A 23,612-nucleotide genomic window follows, 5' to 3' on the forward strand; every position below is an offset into this window, starting at 1 on the left:
AGTTGTCCCATCTGGAGAGCCCCATGTATGCTTGTGAACCACTTTCAGCGGAAGGAAGGTAGATGTATGATATAATAAAGGAGGTTTTTTTGGGGCAATAATAGCAAGGGGCAGCGGTCACCTAAAGATGTTTTTTTAAGTAGTCCATTTCATTCGTTACCTATGCGAGCATACTAATCATGAGGAAATAGGTGCAGTAGGCGGAAAGGCCATGCTCCTGTTCATTGTAGCGCCTAGACGTGGTATCAATCAAACTTCATTATGATATGAATTAGAGTATATTTCAGATAATATTGCACAGAAAAAGTTTCTTGAAACCCGGATGTCCTTTCAACTTTTGGACTCATTGAGTAAAGTGCTTTAAGGCTTTTCTGATTAAATTCCTATTTCCGGTTGATAACTTGCAGTTGTTTACCATTAAAATGTTTAGATATTTAAGGACGGAAACATCCTGAGAAGATTTAGTACCAAACTTAGCTGTTTTCTACTTCCCACACATTTATATTTTAAATTACTCGATGAAACTTCGCCTATTTCATCCCGTTCTAATTTCCAGGAAAAACGTTACTCTTGCAGTAAACGGAAAAGCCCCACTACTTCTCTGAATAGAGGATAATCCCACTTGAGCTAGCATCAGTAAATGAGCAGCTACAGTAAACAATCATGAAAAATCCCCTTGCGAATTATAACACCACCATAAATTACTTTCCTCCCTTATCCCATCTAGAACTTTAAGCACTATTATTAGGAGCATCCCATTCATGTCTGGTTATTATAAGCATCCTTTCGTAGTGATTTCTAATTTGGGAGCGAGAATATCGTAATCTCGTGGAGTCATTCCGGGAACTATACATTCGCCAGAAGACCGAAAACAATGTCAGAAGCGATCAGCTTCAATGGCTGTGGGTAGTCATCGATTGAAAGCAAGCTTCCGTGGACTTTTTCCTCTTTATTGCCCAGATAATAACGGAATGGAGTAGTTTAAAAATAATCCAATTTTCCAATTAAAATTTGCAACGTGATAGCTCTTTTGATGGAGGCGAATTGAAGTCGCCCAATTAAATCCACACCCAATTATCGTCCTTCACTTTGCTTTGGAAAAGTCTTGAGGTAATTCTTTGGTACGTGACTTATGGGATGAGATGGTCTAAGAAGTTTGTTTCAGATAAACGAAGATTACTATATAAGAAGAGGATTATCCGGAGGTTGGTCATAGTTGGTGCATCTTTGATAAACTAAACTTCAAAGCGTTTTATTTCATTTGGTTTGTGCATATTTTAAATTCCAAGCAAGAAATGCATTCAGTTGTTGTAAGTGTTGCAGGTTAGCTCTAGTTACGTGGGTGCTGAAATTTGTATTTTGTTCCAGTTCGTAGTCGTATTGCATGGTGTCCTGGCGGGAGTGAGTTGTGCTGCAGCGACCTCGGAAAAGGAGGTGTCCAAGAGATCAACCGTTCTTTATGCAGATGAATATTTGCCGTCGTCCTTAATTTCGTCTTTACCAAAAGTAAACGGACCATGGCTTCCGTAAGTTGTTGTCCTCATGATTTGTAAAACTTCAAGTTTTGGAGGTGCGCCTTTTCAGTGACTCATCAGATTGGTCCTGTGCTCCAAAAACCATCGTTGTACTTTTTATCTGATTTGTAATTTAGTGCGCTCTAGTAGTCCATTGGTTTCATCTCATTACCAAGAAATTTTCCGTGTACCTTAGTGAGTTTCTTATAGACATAGTCGAAGGATTCAAGTCTTTTGAAGTCTGGTAAAATATTTACGTAGACATTGATGGAATATTCAATCGTTACCTTAGAAAATCTGAAATAACTACGCTTTCCTTTCTGTTTATGCCCTGACATCCTTGCAACTGGATAAGAAAGTTCAACTCTTCGTTAGAGGCTAGAGGGCAATATCTCCATCTGCATTCATAAAAGCTAAAATTGTTATTCCAGCATCCATTGATGTTATGGTCAAACAGAGGATAATTAATACAGTCAGAACACTCAAAACATTGTAAGATACTCAGATATGCCATAAATATTGAGTGATTGGATTCTTGTCGACTCCATTTGCATTTCATGAAGAGGTTTCTAGTAACAATTGCAAAGGAGAATAGGAGGAAAGTGATATCTAGGACAACGTCCTATCCAGCTCTTCAGAGATAAATTCAAAACGACGGACGGAATAGAGGTTTCCTTTCCTTCCCATTTCAATTCAATGTTTAAAGCAATATTTTCTTTTGGTTAAGGAACTAGGTTGTAATAGTTCATTCTCTGTAGAGAATCCCGGGAGTCGACTAGTCTTTAATGCCAGCTTGTGTTACAATGAGCATAATATCCAGTGGTGTAACTTAAGAAAGACTGGCTTGTGAGGTGTGTACCTAGCCGTAGTCCTGTGTTGATAATATTATTCGATTCTGCATTCTAAAATTCACTTCAGACTATGCATGTAGAGGTTCTACATTCATCCAAATTACTTTCTTTGGAAACATACCAGACTATTTCAACCATCATCATCATCAACGGGGGTATCTGGTCTAGGTCTGTTCTAGTGGGGAACTCTAGACATCCTGGGTTTGTGCCGAAGTCCACCAATTCGATATCCCTAAAAGCTGTCTGGTATCCTGACTTACGTCATCACTCCATATCAGACATCGATCTAGATGAAGGTAGACTGTACTTTTAGGGTTGTTATTGCCATAATGACAATATCCTCGGCGTTGACCAGTAGTTGGGTGGTTTTGATGAGGATGGTGCCTTTCACATTTACATCAGCATCGCGAATCACAGGTTAAAGAGGACGCATAATAGGGCATCCCCTTGTCTTAGACAGTTGTTGAAGTTGAATGGTCTCTGCTGCTTTTATCTGGCCTTACACATTGGTCAGGGTCAGTCAATTTCGTCAGAATACCGAATTCTCTCATGGCCGCGTACAGTTTTACTCTGGCTATGCTATCATAGGCGGCTTTAAAGTCGAAGAAAAGATGGTGCAACTGGTGTCCATATTCCAACAGTTTTTCCATCGTTTGCTGCAGAGAGAAAATCTGATCTGTAACTGATTTGCCTGGAGTGAAGCCTCTTTGGTATGGGCCAAAGATGTTCTGAGTGTAGGGGGCTATCCGGCTTAGCAAGATAGCGGAGAATATCTTATAGATGGTATTCAGCAATGTGATACCTCTATAATTTGTGCATCTCCTTTTTTATGTATGGGACAGATAATGCTCCGTTGTCAGTCGTCAAGCATTGATCTGGTGTCCTACACTTTCAGCATCAGTTGATGAACCACTTGGTGTAATTGGTCGTCTCCATATTTAAGCAATTCAGCCGTAATTCCATCGGCTCCTGCGACTTATGTTTTTTAAGCCGGTGAATTGTACGGACTCTTTCTTCTAGGCTTAGTGGTGGCAGCATTTGTCCATCGTCTTCAGTTGACGGGACCTCCAACTGCCCGATATTTTGGTTGTTGAGCAGTTCATCGAAATACTCAACCTATCGCTTCAATACGCCCATTCTGCTGGAAATCAGATATCCCTCTTTATCTTGACAGGATGAGCATCGAGGTGTATAAGGCTTCATCCTGCTGAGTTATTGGTAAAACTTTCGCGCTTGGTGTGGTTGCTCCCTGTACTTTCCGAGTTCGGAGACTTCTTGGTTCTCCCAGGCTTCCTTTTTGGGTCTATGAAGTCGCTCTTCCGCTCGCCGGAGTTCGTGATAGGTCTCCGCGCGTGCCCGCGTCTTTTCAGAATCCAACATTACTCGGTATGCGGCATTCTTTTGTTACGGTGCTAGCTTATATTCATCGTTGAACCAGCTGTTTCGCCTGTTCCTGCGGCTGGGGCCAAGTATGTTTGTGGCCGTATCAATGATAATGTTTTTTAGGTGATTGTGAAGATCATTTGTTGATGCTTCATCGCCAGGACATCTGGTAGCTGCGGTTATTGCGGCATCCATTTCTCCCTTATAGGTGTTACGGGGGGCTGTGTTCATCATCCTCACCCATATGCATTAAGTGATCCGCTCACCGCAACCTATTGAGTCGGATTTTATCCAAAATCAGACGATTATGGTATCGTTCATAAATTTCATCGTTATATAGGTTACGGAATCGTCCATTCTTCGGAGGTTTCTTCTTGCTAAAAACCCAAGTCTCCGAGGAATACTACAATACTTCACTACATCAATACATCACTGTTTTGTACAGTAAAAACTAAGACCCCATGCTGAGATGTTTCGAGCGAAATCATTTTTGTGAGGGCGGATTTCATCGACATTGGTGTTATCGGTTGTGAATCTCAACCCTAGACAGTAGAAATTATTAACGGTCTCAAAGTGGAAGTCTCCTATTTTTATTGTTGTCACTTGACCAATGTTTTTTGATACTGTTGGTTTTCTGGTGTTGACGTTGCCACCATATATTTCCTTACCTTCAAGCCCAAGTGAAGCCCAAGATCTCCAGTCAGCTGCTCGATCTCGATAAAGGTAGATTGTACGTCTCGAATTATTTTTAGAGTAATGTCAATATCGTCAGCATAGACCAGTAGTTGGGTGGACTTGAAAAGGATGGTGTCTCTCACATTAACATTTGCGTCACGGATCACTTTTTCCAGGGCCAGGTTAAAGAGGACGCATTATAGGGCATCCCTTGTCTTAGACCGCTGGTGATGTAGAATGACCTGACCTCGTACTTTGGTCAGGGTCTGGCTAGTTGGTCTTATCAGTTTTCCCCTGGCGATGCTATCATAGGCGGCCTTGAAGTTGATGAAAATATGGTCCAACTGGCGGCCGTATTCCAAAAGCTTTTTCAACGCTTGCCGATGATTTGCCTAAAGTGAAGCGGCAGTTCATCAAAGTATCCAGCTCTATTATGACACTACGGTCAAAAATCAGATTTCCCATTTAATCTCGGCAAGGTGAGCATCGTGGTGACAAGGCTTCATCCTGCTGACTTATTAGTAAAACTTCCGCGCCTTGTGCGGCCGCTCCCTATATTTCTCGAGTTCACAGACATGTTGGTTATCCGAGGCTTCCTTTTTCGGACTGTGAAGTCGCTTCTCCACTCGACGAAGGCCGTGATTGGCCTCTGCTCCGGCTCCGGTTCTCCTTAGAGTGTGCGGTATTGCTCGATATGCAGCATTTCTTCGTTCCGTTGTTGGTTTACATTCATCGGGGAATCATTTGTTCTGAATTGTTTTGCGGCTGCGGCTTATTATTCTTGTGGCTGTACCAATGATAACATTCTTTATGTGGTTGTGAAGAAAATCATTTGCCGATGCTTCATCTCCAGGACCTCTCTCAACTGTGGTTATTGCGGCATCCAATTCCTCCTTATATGTGTTGCGGAGTGCTTTGTTGTGGATGGGTCTAATATTCACTCTGACCTGATTGCCAGAAGGAGTTTTAGGCGGTGTGTAATTCAAACTTAGAGCACTATGCCAATGAGATAGTGATCCGAATCTGATCTAGTCCAAGGCTGCTTATGTGGCTTGGTAATTTCGGTTTTCCGTGTAGCATTGTCAGCCCTATCTAACTACAGTCTGGAGGACGAGTTGGTGCAATTTGCCCCCTTTTTCAGCACGGAATTATTCCTGCTCTGATTAATATTGGTAGTCTCGAAACAAGTTAGTCTGACGCGAGTCGCAAAGCTCCTTGTCGTTGAACTTGTGTCAGGCACTTGCTGTTTACCTGTTAACCAAGGACACGAGCACACACTTATGAGCGAAGAATAGAGAAGAATAGACAGAACCGCACTTATTTGTAAGCGATGCCTACTGTGCATGGGTCCTTCGACATTGGCTGTTAGCGGTTAATCGCAAACTTTCCGGTAGCAGCCTTGTCTATGGTATTTGGAATCGGCCTGAAGAAACTTATCTTGGAGTCTATGGTCGTACCGAGCCTACCTCATATCATCACCACCGGCTTGTACTTGATCGTGATCTCACCGGTTAGCATAAGAAGGACAGTAGGAATAATAATAATTATCGTTAACACAACAATTCAATTGAATCAGGGCCTTGAAGTGTGTTCGAGCACTTCATTCACCGTAACAGTACACTAAAGGGTTACAATATCTTGTAGGAGGCAATGTGGTCAGCATTGTGCTCGCCCTAGATTATTACCCTGGTTTGACTCAGGTACTCATTCACAGTTGAATCGACTTGTATCCGACGTCAAATCACGATATAAATTCCACTGCCATCAGTGAGATTTGAACCGCGACCTTCCGTACGATAGCCTTGAGCTCTAACAACTCAACTTTCCGGACACAATACGAACACTCGCTCTAACTAGTACCACTACTTCCGTCTTCTCCAGAACTAGAGAAAGTCCGGGCCCAGTTGTCAATCTGCTGACTTGCTGAATTACCATTTATGAGCTTCTTCGATCGAACATGTGGCGATTAACTTCGCAACATAATCCGCGTCTTCGTCCAGGTGCATCTGGAGTACAGCAGACTATTATATGACTATCCCAGAGATCTTGGCTAAAAGTAAATCCCTGCTTTGCTCCTGATATGATCTTGATTCTTCGTTGTCTTTCGGATCTAGTAGAGTAGAGTGTGGTCCCCTAGGTGGTACTTTAATATCCGCAATATTTCTGACGTGTTCGCTTTTCTCGCAGAATGGACGGCATTCCTTGCTAGCATATGGCAGCTTTCCCGCAGTACAAATCGTGTCAGTGGGTCTTGCCTTAACGAGCTGCTTGAGCAGCTCCCTATCAGCATCACCTCTTATGTTGTGACAGATTTGCAACCCTCCAGAGGGAAGGAAAAGAGAGTCGCTGCCAAACATGCATTGAACGCGCTGAATTGCAAGTTCGGCAACGCCTAAATTCAAGCTTCACCATTTCACTGGTAATATCATCCTATATCGATGCTTTTTTGTGCTTCATGGAGAAAACTATTCCTTCTAGTTTCTTTACTGCGAAGTGCGTGTGCTTCCATGGAACAGGGTGATCGATGAGCTCTGAGTTTTTGAGTCACTTTTATCCAAAGCAGGCGGGGTTCTTTCTTCCCAGATCTGTATTCTACGAATTTCAGAGTTACCTCGTCTTGGCCTTTCACGCGCTTTGCGACCCGTCAAGGGTTGAGTAATTCTTTCCAGTTTTCCATTGTCACACAGACGGCTTTTCCTTATGGGTCCTGCGACATCGTAAGTTGCTCTTTTATTCTTGTCCGTGTTTTGTAGTTCACTTACCTTTTTCGAAATAGCTTTAGAAATGTATATATGTCAATTTTCCTGACGTTCTGCCCAGTAGATGTTCGCTCGACGTAAGGCTTTCGGAAAGAGGCAAAGGAAATGTATTGGTGATCACTGGTGGTGTGATCTTTTAGTACCCCCATCGCTGTACTACTGGCATTGTGGCTTAGCAAAGGTCAGCATGAAAATAGAATTTCACAAACAGGATGTTTGAATATCAGAATACTAGCGACATTTAAGACAATGGGCCTTGTTCTGGAGGCTATTTTTCAGATTTGCGTTCTCAGTGACTTTGTCCATGTTCACTCAAGGGCTCTGGGGTTAAAGTTACCCCTAACTAGGACTCCCCCTTTCACATTTTGAATTTGGTCCTCCAGGTGGCGAGTTTCTTTCGTAAAGCCAGGTTCGTTCGGTCCTTGATTCTGTATCTGCACTGGCAAATTCACATTATCTTGAATTGAGAGGAAATGTCGAACTACCAAGATGCTGAGCCCTATTTCAATATTACCCGCTAAGGAGTAAACAAGTCACTTCTAATCTTTCGTATTATCTGTTCCATCAGGTCCTGAGCAATTGTACTCCTGTTCATGTTCGCTTGCACTGCTTGATTTTTGCTTTCTGCAGGCTTGGCATTACCTTGACCCAAGGACGTAAGACGCATTTTATTTCCACATACCATGTTCGTTGTAGAGAAAGCAGAATTTTTCTTATTCTTTCTTAACTTTGAGAAGTTGCTTAACGGTTTCCTTGGCGATACGAACTTCGGTAGATAGGACTGTGATTTTAAGATTGGTCCCCCTTTGTAATTTCATCTGATGGCTCTACCCTTTCTTTGGTGACAAGACAGGCCAGGTATCTTGTTTTATAGATTGACGTCGGTTTGAAGTTGAAAGTTTCTGCCTACCTGCCTGGTTATCTTGGACTGTTTCTTTCTTGTCAGTCCTTGACTCAAGATGGAAAAGTGTACACTAGCGTTCGCCGTACAGATTCGACAGGGATTCGACGGCAACAGATTTGCCTCTATGCCGGATTGCTCGAAGGAAAGAACCTCGCTACGTTGTCTCTCTCCTTTTCCTTTAATGCTGCCGTTGCTATCTTGTTGGCTTAAATGTTGCTGTAGTGGGGTTGTAACGTTATACAGCTTACCCAGTGGTTGCTGCCTTGATATTTTTTTGAAGATACCCTATTTGTTGTTACCACCTGGCGGAATTCCTCCTGGCTGGCGGAAGTTTCTCCTCGCTCCAGGTTAGCACCATCTGGTGCCTAGGCCTCAAAATACCCGATACCTGTTTTTGTTCCTGTGATAGTGATTGCGGGAGCGATTCTCGTTGTCCCCCTTGCGAAGGAATCTAAAGCTATCTACAGCCATAAGGACGAAGATTTAAAAGAGGGGGTTGCCAGTGATAGACATGAACGCACACTTACCGAGTGGCAACCCTCTTGGCAAAATGAGCCAAGAGGCAGATGGACTGCGCTGCTTATCGACAATTTGGATCCGTGGCTGAACCGAACGTATGGTGATTTTTCCCCAACTTGTAAGTGGGCACGGAGGTTTTCAGTCTTACCTACACAAGATTGGGAAGGTATGATTTTCTAATTGTGTGTCCTGCAAAGGAGTGGTGGACGGCGGCAAACATGCCGTCTTTTCCTATGAAAGGTGGAATGGCTCCCGTCAGCTGCTTTATGCAGACACAGAGGGGCTGCCATTGTCAGAGAGATGTTGAGGTGCGCTGGCAAATAGAGTCGTGTTGTGCATTATGCTTCGACTCTTCTTGTTAAAAAAAAATTTAGGTCGTTTAGCGGAGGGACCGAGTGTCAAGAGGTTCCCTGAACCAATAACTTCCTTCCTCCTCTCTTCTCCCGTTAGTGAAAGGAATTCCCTGACTTGAAGGCTCCCTAAAGTGAGAGAACGGGAGGGCTAATCTGAAGTAATGTATCAAACGATTCCAGAGTAGTTCTCTGATGATAGGGAGGTGTTTAGTCTGTAGTCCAACGGCGTACTGTTACGGGATTCCAATTCAAAGTTATCTGAAATGAATAATCTCGTCCTTTTCGCTTAGGGGTCGCTATTACGAAGCTATTTTATCCTTCTTATTGGTCTCCAGTATAGGCAGCCATTGTGCACGGATTCTTTCAATTCCAATTATCCATTGCTGGAGCTATGACTGTCTCCATTTTGATCGTATTCAGTTTCAAGATTTCGGCCGCTTTGTCTATAGCCCACCGCTGCTTCCAATCGATGGACTAATTGTTTATTCTTCCGTTAACTTATAGTTTTCACAACTATGGACTTGCTAATTCCAAATAGAAGTGATGGTTCTACATTTGGTGGTTGGGATCGCCTTTCAATAAGTGCCGCCTCGTTTTTTTTGCTGTCAGTGCCTTTCTGTTCTACTTCAACATTACTTCATCGGGGTCTCAAGATTTGGATCGCACTCCCACACCAACGTCAGGGTTGTAAAAAAAATCTTGGCCCGGGGTGAAAATTATGCGGAAACCAGCGACCGGGGTGGAAATCAAACGAGCTTGGGGTAAAATTGTGAGGGCCAACTGTTACCTATTTTTTCCATTGAAATTTCTATTCGGGGCCACCAAGAAAACTCAGGGTCCAAGGGGGATGCTTTCCACCACCGCTTGTCAGACCCGACCAATATAGATCTGGTTTGAGGTCATGCAATAGTTACTTAGCCTGCCTGGCTGTGAGGGAAAATATGAATTTTAGTTCGTGTAGGAAGTATCCAAATCTGGGTATTTAGTGTTGGTCATAATTACGAAGCCTTTCTATCATAGTATTACGGATATCACAGCAGCCTTAAAATGCTATATTTTGAAGCTAATGCTATGTATGATCGTTCAAACCAGGTTACTAGTTATCTCATTTGGTGACTACGTGGTAGGGGTAGTTTATGCATGTGTTTTTTAGTGTTATTTTATGTTGCGTAGGAGTTTATCTATCATAGTGTATCCGTGGGATGTCGGGAAGTCCTGATTTTTTCGTGTTTTACATATATTTTTTGGTTATAAAGTAAACAATTAAAATGATCCATTGTTACTCTCTAAATAGATCGCCACGACCAGTTCCACCATCTCCAGCTGAAGTCTCCAATATTATAGCGTCCGCCAAGCAGGCGTCGGCCAACGTTATTATTGCTCAACAGCAAGTGCAAGCTGCGAAAGAGAATGTGCTGAACCAACAGCGGATCGCAATGGAAAAGGAGGCAAATGCTGCCATTCTAACCCAAAAAAGTGAAGCTGCAGCTGCTGTTCAACGCTCGGAGGCTGCAGCCGCAGCACAAGCAGTTATTCTTGCTCAACACAGACTCGCTGCGGCCAAATCTTCAGTTGCTCATCAACAAAGACTTGCTGCTGCAAAAGAAGCCGAGGCTGCTGCAGCTCTACAAAGTTCAGCTCAAGCAGCAGCAGCAGAAATTCACAGAACAGGTAAGATTAAAACATCCGTTTCTACTTTAGGTTGGATTAGGTATTGTTGATGGAAGTAGTTGCGAAAATTTGGAAGGTAAGAATTTCAGGATGACCCTGTGGGTTGAGGCTTAAAAATACATTCAAAGTCATTCTTGCTTGTTGTATGAGGCGGCTATAAGGGATAGAAACGACTCGGATAGGGTGATCGAAACATATTGTGATTGATTTCTGGAAAGTGCGTACGGCCTTCCGCAACGGTAGCGAAGGTCCTCAGAATGCTCGCTTTCCCCAACTTGAACGGGAATTCCAACGATATAAGCTGGACATTCAGGGCCGAAGCGAAGTAAGATGGTGGGAGCCTGAAGAGTACTTCCCTCCACACCCTGCCACACTAATAGTGATAGCGAAGATGCTGTCGGATTGTTTCTGACGGTTACCGCAAGGAGCGCTCTCTTGATCTGGGATCCGGTTTCTGTCAGATCTCTGATTGCAAGATTCCGGTCCAGGTTAAGAAGTATGACAATTTTACAGTGCATCAATGGAGACTTCCGATATAGTGGAGTAGAATGTTTTTACGCGGAATTGCACGGGGTTTAGGGGAGACCAGATCAAACTTGCTACTGTGTTGGTCATGAAGAGAAATCATGTCCAGTGCTGATCTGCTACTTCCATTCTTACGGAAATTTTGGAAGTCCAAGACCTTTCCCAGAGAGTAAAAGAAGGGGATCATCATTAAGATGAACCCTTTATTCCGGGAAAACTAATAGTTATTGTTAGAGCGACATATAATGGCAAAATGTCACGTGCTGGACCAAGGTAGAATCTCGGAGGATTTTGAGATCGAAAGCGGTTTCCGACAGGGGCCATATTATTTCTTCTTGTTAGCGGTGATATTCTTCATGCTGCTTTGTCCAAAGAACGTAGAGGAGTTGTATGGACTATGGCACCTTTCCTCAAACACCTCGACTACACTGATGACATTTACCTGCTCCCTCATCTGGTCATGGACCTTGCCCAAATGACCCTGGATTTGGAAAGAGGGCAAGTAGAGTTGTACTAAGTGTAAACATCAACAAAACCCAGGTTCTCAGTCTTCTCGATGGCACTACAGCAGAAATCGAGCCTTGGCCTCCCGGATACATCGCCTCCAATTATCTTGGCCCAAAGACCGTGTACTCTAGTTAAATAATCTTGGAATTGATCTGCAATCTGTATCCACTGAGTCCTCTCAGCATTTCCATGGCTTCCGCTTTGGTCGCCTGCCTGTACGAAGTTATGCTCGCCCATTGCGATGTTCTGCATACTAGCATCCCCGTTTATAGATTGGGTCAGGTATTTCATCTTGAATTCATTGATCCTTAGCCCCTTTTCACTCGCTGCTGACTCGAACTACTTGACGTCCTCTTCGTATGCCACAGTTTGCGTGGATTTCGTCAGTAATGAACCTCTGGTATCAGTTGAGGCCACCTTCCTGACGACATATTCGAGTACAAAGTTAAGTGATCTCTATAGAAGGTTGTTCGCTGTTTGAAACTTGTCCTCATCTGTTACATTGTGATAAATGCTACTCGTACGTCGTTTTTCTTGAAGCTGTTATCAAGTGTTAAAATTTTGTTGTTATTGAACTTTCATTGTTCTTGTCTGAAGATCTTCTTAGTGTCTCGCTTTAGTTCGTGATATTTGTCGCCTTTGTTCGCCTTTCGATTCGTAGTTGGAAAGCTCCCTTTTTCTTGCTGATCGCTTCCAGGTAGGCATCATTGAACCATTCGTTATGGTTTTTTCGTTCTACATGCCCAAAGGTGTTTTTTGCTGCATTCTGGATACCTCACGTTCAATATGTTTGAGGTAGCTCTTTTTTTGACGAGGACGTGGTCGAATTGATGGAATGTCTGCCAATCTGGTGATGCCTACGTCATTTTATGTATGTTCTTATGGGGGAAGCAAGTGGAGCTTACGACTAAATTTTTGCTACTGGCGAAGTCGGTGAGTCTTTGGCTATTATCGATTGTTTCATTATGCAGGCTCTGCTATCCTGTGATGCCCCTGTGCCAAATTTAACGTCTCCCAATAATACTTTGATGTCATTGGAGGGCAATCCGTCAAAAATTCTGCCCAGTCGGTTATAGAATCCATTTTTAATGGCATCATCTTTGTCTATCTAATCTAATCGGTTTGAAATCAGTTACCACTTGCCCAAATTTGTTGTTTATGAGAAAGGCAACATTGAATTCTCTGGTTTTTTGCTGGTAAATATTGTGGAAGGTTTGCAATCATTTATTTCGCGTCTATACTGATGGAGAAGCTCCCGCAGTGTATCCGCTCCCGTTATCGCATTCTACCTATCAGCATTAATGGGCACATCATCGAAGGCAGTGATCAGTTCCAATGTCTAGGAAGGGTAGTTTCTGCTGACCGTGGCACCGAACTGGGCGTCGCCCAAGCTTTGACTGCACGAGGCCCGCTTTCGTTGCTTTCTCTAAAATCTGGAAATGAACCAAGATCAAGTTGAAATTGTTCTGTGGCAGTGGAGAGGTCACACATTAAGGAGGGGCGACAATTGCATTGCAGGCTACGACGTGGAGTGAAATTCAGTCTCCCAAGATGGCCCCCAAACGGGTCGCTCCAAGGGCACCTGGCGCACAACAGGAGAAAAGGAGTGCTTATATGAAAAACTTTTCAGATAAACTCGCTTTTGTGAATCATTATGTACGTGAAATATTTATTTTTGTTTGCATGTTACAGAGGCCGAGGCTGCCAAATTGGCGAATTTACAACGAATTGGAGCTGCAAACATCGCTCACCATGTCACCGCTACAAAAGATGCAATTGTGGCTCCATTATCCAGTGGAAATAACAATGTCCCGAATATTCCTCTTCCATGGATTTCACCACCATCATCCACACCATGGGCAGCTACAGGACCAACAGGACATGGAGCTTTGTATGTCCCATCAAAGGGATTTACCGTCGGTCATATTTGGGGATAAGGCAGATGGTTATACGGCTTTATAGCGACTGAAATGGCATTTCCTATTTAATATGTACTTATCTGAATATACTTAATGTTACCTTGTAGAATAAATTGTTTGCATATCTGAAAAGAAGTGCCTTTGTTTTGTTTTCTAATAGGTTTCTCTAAAATCGAGAGAAGCTGATGCACCACGACGTCCTATTTCGATGAGTACTTAACTTGCTTGAAAAGTCATGCTTACTTCCAAATGAGTCAGTGAGGACTCAGTCAATACCAGCAAGATTAAATGAGGTGTCTGTTGTGCTTTCCGGGCTTCATCCAATTTCTGGCGCCTTTCTTGTATCGCAGGCCGTTTGGAAAAGGAGGAGCGAAAGCATGGTTGTGTAACAAATAGTCGTGACAGGGTGGGGTAAATCCCACTGGCGCTAATAGTATTTTCTCTCGAGCTGGAATGGAAAGCCAATGCTCAATTGAGGAAGTAACTCCCCTACGATTTTGGAATATGGACGTCTCCAGGATGATCCCTTTCGCCGAATTAAGGGGAAATTCCAGCGTAGGTAAGATGAAGGTACTTTGGAGAGTACTCTTTGAAAGCGTGAAATTAATGAATGCTAACTGCATCCACAACGCGGTTTCTTACGTCATGGAGATCCTATTAGACAGGGATATCGTTGAACCATCTCGAAATCGGAGCACTATGTTGCTGATTAGACAGCAGTTACCTTAAAGAGCCGGCTAGAGAATAATGAAGAGTAGAACTGTTCATTGTTCTAAGGGAGGGAGACTAGTAATGAAAAGAGGAATGAATCTCGTTATAGACCAGCAAAACTTCTAGAGTCGATGAGAAGCTGGGGATAAAACATATTGTTAGTGCAGCCTCTAGGTGTACAAAACGCGATGCCTTCAGTCCACCAGAGGGAGACGAGGGGAAAACAGTGTGGATTTGCCGCCAAAGAGGCAGCAAGAAAAGTTTCGCGATTTGGTAACCAAACGGACCAAGCAGCATCGAAAAAAGTGAAAATTCAATCATATCAACGTCAGCTGAATAGCGACGACAATGACCTCACTGTAGCAAAGTCGAGGGCAACGGGGGATTCGAATCGATGGTATACTACGTTTTGTAAGACAGTCCAGAATATTCAACGCACGAGAGCAGTGTTTTCAATCCTATATCCTATGTGTACGCTCGAAATAAGGGATATGGGTTGTCTCGCGAAGTCGGAAGAACCGATAAAAACGATTACCCAGATGTGAGCAACTTGAAGGTGGTACTTACATTCATTAACTTCAGAGAAAAAAACTGGCCATTGTCACTGTCCTGAAAAGACACTGACCCGACCTCTTCATTGCAGGAAAATAAAGGTCGGGTGGACCATTTGGTGGATGAGGCGACAGGTGGTTCCAATACGATGCCTTAAGTGCTGGGTTTACAGGTATATAGCACGGGTTTGCAAAGGTCAGGACAGACGACTTGTTAGTCGGAAAACTGCTGGGTTTTTGTAAGGATCACGGTCTGCAGAAAAAAGATGTGGCTTTCGGTTCCGGGTGGTACCAGGTCTTTAAAGATGAGTTGCAGAAAATGAAAAGTCAGAAAAGCGGAAGAGAGAGTTCTAGTTGGAGGAGACTTTAACCCCAGAGCCCTGCTTGTTGTGAGAGGCGACTAAAATGGATAGAAATTTCTGGGCAAGCAACCTGTAAATTTCAACTTCATTGTTGCTTCATGATCAACAACTTCTAGATAGGAAATGACTTCACTACTACGACTTTCGGTTATCGAAAATGGACTATAACTGGTTTCTGGAAAGTATATACGCTCCTTCACAACGTTTTCTTCAACTTGAATGGGAATTCCAACGATATAAGCTGGCCTAAGCGATGAAAGATGGTGAGACTCTGGAAAGTACTCCTCTTCTCCTTGCCACACTAATGAGAATGTGTTTTTTACTCTCATCATAATTGTACAGTGCTATTCACCAACGAAGGCTTCCAATATAGAAGGTTGTTTTCTACGAGCAATTACAAGCCCTACAGGGGATGTTTTCTAAAAGTGACATTGTAACCGTAATGGGTGACCTGAATGCCAAGGTGGACTCTGAAAATACCTTGTTCGGACATGTGATGGGGTAGCATGACCTTGACGACCGTGACGATAATGGTGGGAGGTTTGTGATTTTCTGCAACTTTCACCGCCTCGTCATTGGTGGCACGTTATTCGAGCACAGAACCTACCATAAGGTCAGATGGTTATCATTTCGGCTATCAATGAACTCAATCGCTGGGTTGGACGGTCTCCCCGTAGAATTATTAATCACTGAACCAACAATTACTGGAGATTTGCTGCTTTCACTCGTACGGAAATTTTGGGAATTCAAGACCAGAGAGTGAAAGGAGGGGATGGTTGTTAAGATTGGAAAGATGGGCATCCGTTTTGAGTGTGACAAATGGAGGGGTATCGGTGTGCTCCCTGCCGTTGCAAAAATAATAGGTAAAATAGTCCTGGAATGCATCAAACTACATCTCAAAAGTTTGATCGACAAGGAGCAGGCTGATTTCAGCTCCGGATCCTTCTGCATTGACCACATCAACATCCTACGGATCATTTTCGAGAGTGTGCGGAAGTTTGGACCTTCGCTTTACCTGCTCTTCATCGATTTCGAGAAAGCTTTCAATAGCGTGAAAGTGAAGTGCATCTGATGTGTTCTAGGCAGGGGGATGGAACATTCCGGAGAAACTAATAGCTTAGCGACATATAATGCCGCAAAATTTGACTTGCTGGACCGAGGTAAAATTTTGGGCTCCAAAGCGGATATTATTTCTTCTTGTTTTTGGTGACATTCTTCACGCTGCCTTGTCGGGACGTGGAGGAGTTGAATGGATAATAATATCTTTCCTGAAACAGCTCTCTCCGGGTTGTAGACTTTGTTCAAATGGCTCTGGATATGGAAAGGGAGACTAGTAGAGTTGGACGAAAGACAAACACTAGCAAAACCAAGGTTCTCAGTTTGACGGGTCATCGCAACCACCCTATCTGCGTTAATAGGCAAAAGATTGAAGGTGCCGATCAATTTGTGTATTTAGGAAGCGTGGTTTCTTCCGACGGTGCCACTGAATTCGATGTTGCCCGACGCGTTAACAGCGTTAGATCCGCTTTCGCTGTTTTGTGAATGGAAAGCGAACTTCACTGTTACTCAAGACCTTCAAGCCTTTGTTAAAACCTGGTTGCGTTGTATCATTGGAGTACGCTGCCGTGACACTAGTTCAAACGAGAAACTTGTTGGGTGCACCGGCCTTGCACGTGTAGGGACTGTGTTTGAAAAGCGGAAGTGGCAGTGAATAGGTCACACATTAAGGAGTGGCGGCAATTTCATTGCCGGCTACGTCGTGGAGTGAAATCCACACTCTGCTTCAGGTAACCCGGAACGGTTGACGTGGTTGGCGCGTTCTACTCCACTAAGGGGTAAATGGCAACCATATCTACTCTGTTACTCTGAAACCCTGGTAGCAAGGGCATCTTTCCGGGCTGGACATTTGCTATGGAGTCCTTGATGATTTTACACCGAACGATTGTATGCCTGTTTTTGAGAACAGATTCGAAACTTGAAAGAGAGTTCTAGTTGGATGGGACTATATCGTCAGTACCTTTGAATGAAATCCGCGCACGTTTGTTGGCAGCCAACAGAGCCTATTTCTGTTTGCAAAAACTGTTTCGCTCGTAACGTCTCACCATAGAGTCAAAACTCTTAGTGTACAAGACAATGATGTTGCCAGTCCTCATGTAGCAAAAAAAACCGCGTACGTGAGAAGAATCCTTTGAAGTATTTTTGGCTCCCTACATGAGGATGGACGATTCCGTAGTCGATATAACCATGCCGTCTGGTTGTGCATAAACTCCGACGGTGGGCGGGTCATTTAATTAGTATGGATGAGGATGGTCTAGTCTGGAAAGTCTATAAGCGCAATATGTTTGATAGAAAAAGAAGATTAGGCAGACCCTACCTGAGATGGGGCGATGGCGTGGGCCAGGGCGCAAGACAGCTTTCTGGGATATAAAATTGGTGGACCTCGTCGCAAAACCGGGATGTCTGGAGTTCATTATTGAGGCAGGGCTAGACAGGATACCGGTTGATGCGTCGTTGATGATGATAATGCCCCAATCAGGGGCACATCAATTTTGGGGATGGCCACTAGGGCTTAGGCTTATTGTCGGTATCAAAATATCATTCCAAAACCATCGTTGTAAAGACGCTATTCCGCTCCAATCAGACGCACATCAATTTTGAAGAGGGCCACTAGGACAAGGCTGATTGACCTAAAAATCGGTAGCACTATGTCATTCCAAAACCATGGTTGTAAGGACGCTATCCCTGACGTGAACTTTGGCACGTAGTTCAGGGCCAGTGGTTAATTCTTCAAAATGCCAAACGGCTCCCGGCTCTCGATGAGAGGGAGAGTAGTGAGGAATATCCATTTTTTACTGTAAAAGGTGGGAGAAGAGGCGGTCCTGTTTGAAGGACAAAAGGCACCAAGACCGGATGGTATTCCCAGCACAGTGCTGAAATTTATACCCAAGTGTAGCTCGTCTTGCTATTTAGTGCGTTCGACGCATGTATACGGCGACTGTTTTTTCGTCCGGCTGGAAGGTTTGTGCTGATTAGCGAGGGGGAAAAAGCGAACTCGGGGAGCCATCAGCTTACCGTCCACTCATTATGTTGGACACTCCGGGAAAGTTGCTTGATAAACACGTCAATCCACGATTGATTGACGCACACGTGCGTGGGCGACTGCTCACTAAAACAATATGGTTTTAGAGCGCACGATCCATAACTGATTCAATGGAGGAAGTGATCGAAGCGGTGATCTAAGGAACGCCTTGGGTTCAGTGAGGTGGTCCCACATGGTTGAAAATCGTTACCATATTCCAGGTTACCTTTTGCGGATATTCTGGAACTATTGAAAAGTATGGACCCTGTTCTACAAGACCCGCGGCTCAGGGATCTATCCCTGGTCTGGATTTCCTAATGACTGCTACGATTCCAAAGTTTGGGCCGACAACCTTCCGTCCGTCCGGTTTATTGTACCATCTCGGAGCCAGCAGTAACGGTTATTGAGGGAGGTATTCCGATCGTTCTTCATGCTGCTGAGCCGCAAGTTTATATACTTCAGAAGCGGCGAGAAAACCCACACTCTCGGCATATATAAGCGATTATGGGATTGAGAATTGAGGAGCAAATGGACTGCTCACTTCATCAAAGACGTTCGGCTGTGGCTGAATCGAAAGCAGCGTCACGTTAATTGTTACTTAACCTAACTGCTTAGTAGACACGGGAATTTACAGTCTCACCTGTATACAATCAGGCAATCACGGTTGCTTAACAGTATTTACCGCCAGGATGTGCGAGGTGATTTCTATCACGCCTTTTTTTCTGAAGAAGTTAGGAGCGTCATTGCCGGCGTCTATCGGCGGAATTGTGTCAAGTCTCTCCGGACATTATAATTGAGGTCATACTGTAGACCATGGACCAGTGTAGTGTGGTATGTTAGACTTAAGGGATTCTTAAGGCGAGAACGAAGGAGATGGATAGGAGAGATACCAGGGTAGATGAGGCTCCTTGAACCACAAGGTTGTGCTCCCTTACTGAATAGGTTAGTGTTCTAGACACACCATACGGTAGTCTGTTTGAGACAGGAGTCTGGCAACCTGTGCATAAATACATTTTATCTTCCTACCAAAAAAACCGACTTCCATATATGTTTTGACAGGGGCTTCTGGAGAAATTGCCTGCTCTTTCACCGAGCTATTTCAAATGAAGGACTGCGTCGTATGTGCATACTAGGTAACTGCCCCGCTGCTACCTGAATAGTAGACTGACATTTGTAGAGAACGGACGTGTCTACAAATTGATATTATTAATGAAAATAATTTAAAATTGAAATTAAATTAACTTTTATCAAGAATATAAAAAGATATTTATATTATTTAATTAATAATATATAATTTAAAACTTAATTGAAACTAATTTACTTTTGATTTGTTATCTAAGTTACTTTTTCCTTAAAAAGTTTTGAGAAAAAAATCGTTTTTTTTGGCTTGGCGGGAATGAGCGGCGAGCCGCCGGCGGGTGGCGGACCAGACCGGCCCCCACCATAAGGCCTAGGGGCACTCGGATCGGTCGTGGAGTCCGCAACGAGGAGGATCCAGACTTGAAAATAGCCAAAGTGAGGATAGCCAATCTTGAAAGAAGAAATGGCGAGCTGGCGAAGACACTCGAAGATTTGAAAAATCAAATGACAATATTGATAAAAAAATGGAAAGCTTACGGAGCAGCTAATGGCTGGGGAGGCGGGCCCGCCGTCTCCAAAGGTAGCCAGAAAAAAAGTAAAGTTTTCTTCGACTACTTTTGCAGTCATGGAGGAACCGGGCTGCCTTGAGGGCGAACAAGTTTTCGACAGCGAATCTGTCCGTATGGAGGACATAGAGAGCAGTAAAGCAGACAATATGACAGTCAGCGACAACGGTGGCGATGTAAATGTCCCAGAAGAGGGTGCTAACCAGGCAAGTTGCAGTAGTGAAGATGGAAAATTGGGTGAGTTTTTGGTCTATGTTTCCAAAAAATTAAAGAAAAAAAACAAAACTCAAGAAAAAATGTTAAATAATGTAAAAAATAATGCAAGTACGAGTGAAAATTTAAAAAATTGTCCGACTGGGGACACAATTAATGTTTATAAATTAGGTGGTAGAGATTTAGCCACTCTACTTAATAGGAGTGCGGGGCTCTCAAATTTTATTATTAAAAAGACGGGCCGAGAGAGCCCAAGTCAAATGTAATAAAATTGCAGATTACAAAAAAGCACGGAAGGTCCTCGAGCGAGTGAAGGCTCCTCACTTCACCTACACTTCAAAGGAAGAGAAGGTGCAAACCTTCCTTCTGAAAGGCTCGGATGCGGAGGAAGAGTCCGATGAGGTGCTCAAAATGCTCCGGGAGACGGGAACTGAGGTCAAGTTCCTCTCAGTGTCACGGTTTAGTACCATTTAGTTTAGGCTATTCGTTTTGAGCGCCTGCTAAGGGGCGAAATAGTCCAGTGTCGAAGATGCCAGCGCTATGGTCACTCGGCAGTGAACTGTCAAATGACCTTACGATGTGTAAAGTGCGAGAAAGACCATACCGCAGTCGAATGTTCGCTGACTGAAGCAGATGGCAAGGAAAAACTTTCTGTGTCAATTGCGGAAGCGGAGGGCATCCGGCTTCGTACCGTGGATGTCCTGCATACCGCAACGTTAAGGTCACAAGGCAGCAGGCACCGAGATCGGCCCAAAGAACGAAGGAGTCAGCGGCGTTGAACGGTACCGTCCCTTCGGCACCAATCGTCTCGGGGATCCCATTTGCAGAAGTATCATAGTTCGACAAGGGGGAGCTAAGAAGCCCCAACAAGATGCAAGTGGCGGGATGAACACCATCCTCAATAAAATACTAACCATGTGTGAAAACATGCAGCATACGCTACACGTACACAATACAAAAGTAAATAGCATAACAGAATATTTACACAAATAGCATGCCTGCTGCTAGGTCTGCAGTCACAGCGGTACTACTGGATGGTCTCCGGATCATCGCGATTAACGTGAATTCCATCGTAGGAATCCATCGAAGAGCGGAGCTCCTTGATTTCGCTGCCAGACAACAGCCTGACATAGTCTTGATTTCAGAAACCCACCTCAATCCGAGGCATTCGATAACATTCAAGGATTTTGCATTTGTGAGGAACGATAGACGAAATTGTGATGGAGGAGGTGGTACCGGAAAACTTGTGGGTCACCATTATCGTTTCAGGCATATTAATAGGCCTGAATTTGAAACCTTTGAGTGTATCGAAGTCTCATGTATTCTGTTTTCACTGCCTAGAGGAGGGAATTTATACATTCTGTCAGTCTATGCAGTGGGAAACAACCGTGCCACGTTCAAGGAGGAATTCCATTCTCTGTTTACGATACTCGAACTGAATAGGCTGCATAATTGTTATATTATAGCTAGCGCCACAAACAATCCCAGAGGGGTGTTCCTCAAATCTTGGATAGAGCAATACCAGATAGAGTATAAATGCGAATTATATGGGTCAGAGAGTCCAACCTGGCCCAGGGCAAATTCCTATCTGGATTTGTGCATTGCTGACGCGCGCTTGAACTTTAATTTTAGGAATCCTCAACGGAAACTACAGACTCTTCCTTACGATAGCGACCATAACGCTATACTTATTAAAGTTCTATTTGATGGACGAAGAGTTCGCCTTCTGCCGATGGACAGTGGCGTCCACAGGATGAACTTTAAACAAACAAATTGGAAGAAATTCCAAGAGACGTTTATTCGGGGATATCGAGAGGAATGCCCACCTCTTGATGGGGAAAACGATGGTGCAATTGCACCAGGTGACAGGAACTTGAGCAGCGAGGAAATACTTCAGTATCTTTTCAAGCTGGAGAACTTGACGCTGGAAACAATTGAACAAGTCGTCCCTAAGATTAAACCTCGCAATAATATGGAAGGATATGAAACTGCAGCCATAAAACGGTTGAAAAAAGTGAAAAGCCTTCTACTCACTCGCGTCAACAAAATCTATCGGAGATATGGGGACTATCATCATCCCATATTGGTTGAGTTCAAATCACAAATCACGTCAACATTACGTAAATGAAGTGAACTTCCAATGGCGGGAGAAGTTAAAGGGTATTTCACCAAGCGATCCAGATTCAATGTTTACTAAGATAAATACGTTATTCCGGAAGAAGTCACGAATAACTGTACCGAGAATTAAAGTCGGTGGCAGCGAGATACAACACCTTATTGACTCAGGTATAGACACGAATAGTGTAACTGCTGATGTGCAAGGCAATTACATCGTGATGGATGATGCTCTGAAACTCGAACTAATAGGGGAGCACTTGGAATCGGTGCATCGGCCCAGAACGGACTTAGAGCCAACGCGACTTTCGGAAATTGTAGAACGAGATGTCCACAATTTCAAATATAGCCTGAACAGCACTACAGTTCTCCAATTTAGCTCTGCGTTGCAGGCTGATCTCATACCGAGTGATAATCTGCTTGATTACTTTGTCTCATGCGTAGAGTTAACTTCCATATTCAGAAGAATAAACAATAAGAGATCATCCGGTATGAATGGCATTCCCAACATGATCCTCAGACATTTACCAGACAATGCCATTCGTAATTATTGCAGTTTGTTCAATAATTTATTGTACAATTCCTTCTTTCCAGGACAATGGAAGAAAGCTCGAGTATTCCCGATTTTAAAGAGGGGAAGGATTCATCCAGTCCTCAAAGCTACCGTCCAATCAGTTTGCTGCCTAACATCAGCAAGGTGTCTGAGGTTTTGGTATTGAAAGCCTTGAACGGGCATATCAAGAAGAAGGAATTATTGCCGAACGCGCAATTCGAATTTCGATCTGGACATTCGACAATACATGCAATAACGAAGGTAACGTCTGATATTTGCTGGCAGATTAACAATGGTGAGTGTGTAGGCGCTTGCCTTATAGACATGGAGAAAGCCTTTGATACCGTCTAGTTGGATGGACTGATTTTCAGGCTCCTGAAGAATGAGTTTCCCAGCCACCTCGTAGCGATGATGTGTAGTATGCTGTATGGCAAGTGCTTTGTCATTACGCACGGAAATCTCACTAATAATAGGGAATTTCATGTTCTAAATGGATTACAGCAAGGGACAGTGACTGCGCCTACACTTTTTGCGGTATTTGCCGGCGAATTACTCAACTCTTTCGATTTTAATAGATCTCCTAAAAGGTCGTTGGTTGCCTTTGATGACGATCTGATAGCCTACACGGCACACAAGAAGGTAACTGAGGTGCAAGTTGAACTTCAGAAGATGTTCAATGATATTAAGTTCTTCACGAACAGTTGGCGGATGAAAATCAATGCGCAAAAGTGTGAAACGATTCTGTTTCGAAATTCCTTGGCGTATGCCAGTAGGAACTTGAAAAGGAATTGGAGAGATTTCC

General features: G+C 43.6%; 1 protein-coding gene across 1 annotated transcript; it reads left to right on the top strand.

Annotated features, from left to right (window-relative positions):
* The first annotated feature begins 1,206 nt into the window (after positions 1 to 1,206).
* Positions 1,207 to 13,657, top strand: LOC119659575. Its single transcript, XM_038067732.1, has 4 exons — positions 1,207 to 1,310; positions 1,369 to 1,526; positions 10,253 to 10,629; positions 13,354 to 13,657. Exons 1-4 carry the CDS (start codon positions 1,296 to 1,298, stop codon positions 13,596 to 13,598), a joined length of 795 nt encoding a protein of 264 aa, XP_037923660.1. The 5' UTR covers positions 1,207 to 1,295; the 3' UTR covers positions 13,599 to 13,657.
* The last annotated feature ends 9,955 nt before the right edge of the window (positions 13,658 to 23,612 follow it).

The sequence above is a fragment of the Hermetia illucens genome, chromosome 6 (assembly GCF_905115235.1).
Source record: "Hermetia illucens chromosome 6, iHerIll2.2.curated.20191125, whole genome shotgun sequence".
Taxonomy (NCBI): Eukaryota; Metazoa; Arthropoda; class Insecta; order Diptera; family Stratiomyidae; genus Hermetia; species Hermetia illucens.